The sequence below is a fragment of the Myotis brandtii genome, unplaced genomic scaffold (genome assembly GCF_000412655.1).
Source record: "Myotis brandtii unplaced genomic scaffold, ASM41265v1 scaffold426, whole genome shotgun sequence".
NCBI classification, from domain to species: domain Eukaryota; kingdom Metazoa; phylum Chordata; class Mammalia; order Chiroptera; family Vespertilionidae; genus Myotis; species Myotis brandtii.
Genome location: NW_005366314.1, coordinates 485,549 through 491,548, shown reverse-complemented (window position 1 = coordinate 491,548; position 6,000 = coordinate 485,549). Strand labels below are relative to the sequence as shown.

Genomic DNA, 6,000 nt, shown 5'->3' with positions numbered 1-6,000 from the left:
AGGAACAACATTGTTTTTTGTTGATATAGTTTGTATTCAAAGAATGGTTTTCATCATTACATCAGTGTATTAGTGTATATTATATATTAATATTTAATTTATATAAGATGAATTTGTTCACTTCACTGGTTTCATAACAAAAATTTCAAGAGAGGAGTTGAAACTATGCTCTGCAACCAAGAAAGGACAAGCGCGGTGGCCAAGCTCGGAGGGCGCGGTCTCAGCCTGTATTTTCAAGGACAATCTGCACAGGACACGACCACACACTGTTTGGCCACTGAGTACAGAGCTCACATTGCACACACTCAACTGCAGTCATCGCACCTCTGACGACGAGAAGCTGCTGGCAGAGGCTCCTGCTGTCACTCTGCCTCCCGTTCCAGGGACACACCTTTGTGTCAAAGCCTCCTTGTAAGGAAAACTGAGCCCAATCGTTTCTCACCAAGCGCATCACACACACGGCTGCTGATTGTAGGGTCATAAACACTAGCCTAAGACCCAGTTAGCATTTGGACAGGAAACATGTCTACAATCCCTGAAGAATACACTAGAAGCAAGCAAGGCGTTTAGAATGCTTTAATCTTTCCAGTCAACACCGTCTGCATCAGTAGCTGCAAAGCTGTAGCGTTAGCATCTCTCATAACTGGTCGGTGAGGGGTTTTCAAGGGCGGGAGTAAGAACAGAACGACAGGAGGTACAAGTACTGGGTTTCACACTTCCGTTAAAAACTCAAAATCAAAACTGCTTCTCTGCATTGAAACTCTATCAGAACTTGAAGGCTGCCGTGGCTTTAATCCCACGACTCGTCATCTGCTGGGTTAGGGATTTGTGAAGAGGAAAAGCCTGCTGTGCTCAGAGTGCTCTTGCCACGGAAATTCTTTAAGAGAAAGAGAAAGAGAGGAAGAGTTAGTGTTCTGACCGCCTTAGGCTACACGGCCCAGACGAGAGCAGGGAGCATGAGTCTCCAGGACCCAGCTCTGGGGACAAGGCCCAGCTCCACCTGGGAAGTCAAGGAAAACACTTCAAGCCAATAGTTTTGGCAAATGGAGAAACTTAAAGCTCTGACACCAATGAGTACGCACAACCATTTCATGATTCATATGCTGTTTCTGTTGCCTAGAAACTGACACCTCAGAAAAGATGTACAACTCATGTCTCTATGACTGTATCTTAGTAATAATGTGGCAAGAATTCCCAAAATAAAGCATTCGTACAGGAAGTTCAAGAGATACCAAATTAGAATTTAAAACGCCAGCACACTTGGGGAGAGGGGGGCTTCTGAGTATAAACCTTGATGTTAATTCTGCACCTTTAACACCAAAAATACCTATATATATGAAATTTTAGAGAAATATTACAGTAACCTTCAGGTATAACGATGATGGCTCAGGTAAATGCTGACGGTTCTCGGGATGTCACAGTATCAGACATATTCCACGGAGTGACTACAGCCCCATCTGAGCTGCCCTCACCAACCTTCCTGGTGTCCACCGATGTGAACACGCTCTCTCTGCTGCTCCCACTGAAGCCGGGCACGTAGGTACTGAAGGCGATCTCTTCCAGCCACGCGGGAACATCCTGCTGAGCCTTTAAAACAAATGCACTTCATGAGCCACAGGCACAGATGCAGCCTCAAAGACTGCCCTCCGCTTTCCTGAACGCCCCTGCGTGTGAGGCGCCGACTGCCCCGTTGAGGTGAGAACACTCAGTGCAGCTCGAAGACGGGACACTCACATCCGACAGCACCTTCACGAGCGGCTGCGCCAAGTGCCTGTCCGACTCGGGATCAAAGAAGGAGACGGCTCTGCCGGTGTTGCCACAGCGGCCGGTGCGCCCGATGCGGTGAACATACTCGTCGATGGTGGAGGGAAGGTCAAAATTGATCACATGCTGAACGTTTTCAATGTCCAGCCCCCTGGCAGCTACGGAAGTAGCCACCAGCACGGGGCACTTCCCGCAGCGGAAGTCTCCCAGGGCCTGCTCTCGCTCTCTCTGTTCCCGGTCCCTTGGAAGAAAGGAAAGCATGTATTTTAGGACAGCTCTGACAAAAACTATAAAGAGAGCCTTTCAAGTTTGATGTGTGAATTTATTTTTAATACCAGTAAAAACATCTGACACTAAATTTCTTTTTAATACGAGCTACATATGACATTAATGTTCTCTCTCACATACCACGTATCCCACAGTTCCCACAATGCTCGGAGGTTGGAACACCATCCCCAGTTGCAGATGGGGTGACAGCTAATACATACAAACTGTAAACTCAAGGATGACAAATGCCAAGTCTCACCTATTAATCTCTATTAATAATCTTTCTAGTCTTGGGAAAAACACGACACTTGATTAGAATACTTGCTTAAAAAATACAGGTTTCTGACAAAGCATAAGCTCAGCATCCTACATAGTCACGGATTAATATTTTACACGTACCAGTGAAGGACCGACAAGCCGTGTTAACACGTGTTGTGAGCACGCAGCGCGCCAAGGAGATTAGATTCGGCAGAGGGAGCCCTGGCTCTGAGGACCGGGGCCTGCAGGGGTCCTTAGAGGAGTCCCCACTCCTGGGGAGGAGGAGCCCTAAGACAGGCCTTACCTCCCTCGTCCCTGACACTTAGTTCTAATAAAACCTTGACATGAAGATGAAGAATAATATTTAGGTTTTGAGAATTCTGAACACGAATCCTAGGATTCTATCATATTCGTTATATAGACTCATGTTTCTAAACAAATTGGCAAGTAGACACCACCTCCCTCCTAGGAAGTGGTATTAATCTACTCACCCATGAATGCTTGTTGTTGATATTTTTTCTTGACAAAGAAAAGTGGCAATAAAATCTGCTTTTTTCTTAGTTTCAACAAAGACCATAGCTCTTTCATCACCTACAATGAAAGACAATGAAACTATGACTAACATTCAAACCAAAAACTCAGAAAAAGGAAAGGGAGGTGGGTAGGAAACCTTCTCATCCACCACTTCACTCTCAGCACCTCGACCAACTGGCCTGGTCGCTATCAGGGACGCAAATATCCTCTCATGGGTTGGGCTGGGGGGAGAGAGAAATCCAGTTTGAATCAGCTGTTAAAGTGTGCACCGTATATGTTTTTGAGGGGCACCCTGTATATAAAGACCAGACACCTTTAGAAAATGCTTTCTTTCTCTTGCTCATTTTTGGAAATCAGATGGTTTCTTGCCTTCTTCTGCCTCTTTCCCTTCAAACTGAGAGAGAGAGCTACTACACGGGAGAAGGAGGAGAGGGGGGGGGGGGCGTGCAGCCTGTAACGCGCCTGCGAGCCCGAGAGGCGGTAGGTGGCCGTACTGGAGGTTTTGTTTCCAGGCACAGCCTGCAGCTATTTCCTCAAACTAAGAGACACAGTGGGTGACTTTCCATAAGAACTGCTCTGGGGCAGGGGAACTGGATTTCTCAGCGGGATTTTGAAGAAGCAGAGGCAGGTCTTTCAGTCCCTTCCAGCTCTAAAATGCTTCCAATCGATGAACACAGGAGGCCTTCGGAAGCAAAAACGGGAGCTGGAAACACAGCAGAGCTCACTTGTGGTGGAGTAGAGCTTGATGTAAAAATATGTTACTAAGCTTTTCTATTTTCTAAAACAAACAAAACCCCCATTTTTCTGCTGGAATAGTTTTTAGTCAAATACTGTTAAGCAAAGTCTCAAATCCTTCCTACTTTTAACCTTTATGGAGGAGAAAGGACTATACTCCTATATAATTTACACTGAAAACTGAATCATAAAAACAGCTTTAGAAAAAGAATGAAAATAAACTTATTAAAACTCATACCAAACAATCCTTAAGAGTAGCTTTAACAAATCAGAATCGTAACAAAGATAACCACACCCATGCCGGCACCTGTGTTCCGCAGGGTCTCGACCAGCTTCTCTCGCTTGGAGTACTGGCCCACTTGGAGGACCGTCTGCTGGACATCTGTGCATGCCCCGCCCACTTGTCCAACAGCAACAAACAGGTAGTTCAGCTTTAAAAACTCCCCAGCCATCCTTGAAAGACAAAAGATTATTCCTTCACTTAACCTCTTCCATTAATACGCAAAATATCTGCTGAAATCCTGCAAGACAGATCGTAACAACTACAATACAAGGTGAATACTTATATCATCCAAATACTACTTTCAAAGATCAGTATAAAATACTAAGGTTCTGCAAAATACGTAACTACTAGTGGAGAAGTTTGTGTCCAATCATGGACATAGTAATTCCAACTGCATGTGCTGACCACGCAAAACTATAAAATGTGTGTACAATAAAAAGTATGCTCCACTGAAATTTATGCAAAAATTCTGTTCTTTGCTCATTGCTTTTATCACAGAAAATACTGTTTATCAAATCACTAAACTTCAAACGAACCCTTAGGAGCAAACCAGACCGTAGGTCAGTGTGTGTCACGTCGTGATGCACAGAAAGTCACACGTGAGCAAAACTGGGCCAAAAAGCGAGATCAGGGCCCAGAGGCCAGGCCAGGCCAGGCCAGGCTGCTCGCCCAATAGCTGGGCACCAGCACCTTGACAGGCACAAGGTCACCCCGAGACCTGGGAGCTGGAGAGGGGGCCTGGCAGTCACACAGCTGCGTCTGGGGGATGAAGGGCAGGTCCAAATCCCTCTCGGGCCCCTCTCCCCCTTGTTCTCTAGCTGCCTCCTCGAGTACCTGAAAACAGTGCCAACTCAGCGCACCCAGAACCTCACCAATCACTGCTGTGCTTTCCCCCCACCTGTTCCCCCCCAGAGAGAAGAGCAGAGCTTCCTTCTGATCCACCTCCATCCAGCAAGCACCCTCTCGTCCATAAACCTTGACGGCATCTGCAGTTCCTTCCTGCCCATCCTCCTCCTCATCACTGACCACACGTGAGCGCCTGCGCCAGGCACACCTGGGACCGGGCATCTTTGAGCACAAAGATGAGTGTGACGGTCTCTGCTTCTGAAGTGCTCACACTGATTTATATAAAAATAACTACTATACTTTTAAAATGTCCAGTTTAATGTTCACACATTTTAATTATATAGTAGATATTTTAATGTATCCTGTATAATAAAGCGGCAATATGCAAATTGACCATCACACCCTCGCACAAGATGGCCGCCCCCATGTGGTCAAAGATGGCCGCCACAAGATGGCCAGCAGAGGAGAGCAGTTGGGGGTGACGAGGCTTGCAGGGGAGGGCAGTTGAGGGGGACCAGGCTTGCAGGGGAGGGCAGTTGGGGGCAATTGCGCTGGCAGGGGAGCAGTTCGGCGTCGATCAGGCTGTCAGGGGAGTGGTTAGGGGGTGATGAGGCTGGCAGGCAGAAGAGGTTAGGGGCAATTAGGCAGGCAGGCAGGCGAGCAGTTGGGAGCCAGCAGTTCCGGATTGTGAATCGGACATCCCCCAAGGAGTCCCAGATTGGAGAGGGTGCAGGCTGGGGTGAGGAATACTCTCCCCCCACAAGTGCACAAATTTCGTGCACCAGGCCTCTAGTTTATTATAACAATCTAGTGTTACAAAAGCATCTATTGAACACTTCTTGCATTCCAATAAATGTACAATGTGGTTTAAACAGTTTAAAATGATGTCTATTTAGAAGAGTCTTCGAGTTTGAAGCTTGATCTGAGGAAGCAGCAAGTAAGAATGTGAAAGACTAATGAGGCAAGGCATTCCATGCCAAAGGAGAGGAGAAATGAGAACAAATGCTGAGGAGGATGGGATGTGGCTTGTCCAGCCACAGGACACCGCTCACAGACCAGAAACAAATGATTCCAGGTAACCAAGTGGCAGGTGAGGCCGACAGTCACGTGTGAGCATTTGAAAGCTGTTATAGTCTGTGGGGATGGGAGACATGCAAGGGTTTATTCTGATCAATGTCCAAGAGGGTCAGACTTCATTTCAGAATGATCTCTACTGCGAAAGTGGGGCTGAGGGAGGGAGGCAGGTTGGAAAGCTACTGCCAACAAGCAAAGGGAAACTGAAAAGGCTCTAAATTACAGCCGGAAACAGAAGA

The 6,000-nt window shown here is 46.8% G+C and overlaps 1 protein-coding gene across 1 annotated transcript in view; it reads right to left on the bottom strand.

Annotated features, from left to right (window-relative positions):
- Nucleotides 1-567: 567 nt before the first annotated feature.
- Nucleotides 568-6,000, bottom strand: part of DDX4 (DEAD (Asp-Glu-Ala-Asp) box polypeptide 4) — a 44,072-nt gene continuing 38,639 nt past the window's right edge. Inside the window, exons 17-21 of the mRNA XM_014546034.1 lie at nt 3,866-4,011; nt 2,781-2,880; nt 1,735-2,005; nt 1,477-1,587; nt 568-877 (exon numbers count right to left, since the gene is read on the bottom strand). Of these exons, the coding sequence (XP_014401520.1) occupies nt 791-877; nt 1,477-1,587; nt 1,735-2,005; nt 2,781-2,880; nt 3,866-4,011 (715 nt within the window). The 3' untranslated portion in view covers nt 568-790. The remainder of the gene's footprint in view (nt 878-1,476; nt 1,588-1,734; nt 2,006-2,780; nt 2,881-3,865; nt 4,012-6,000) is intronic.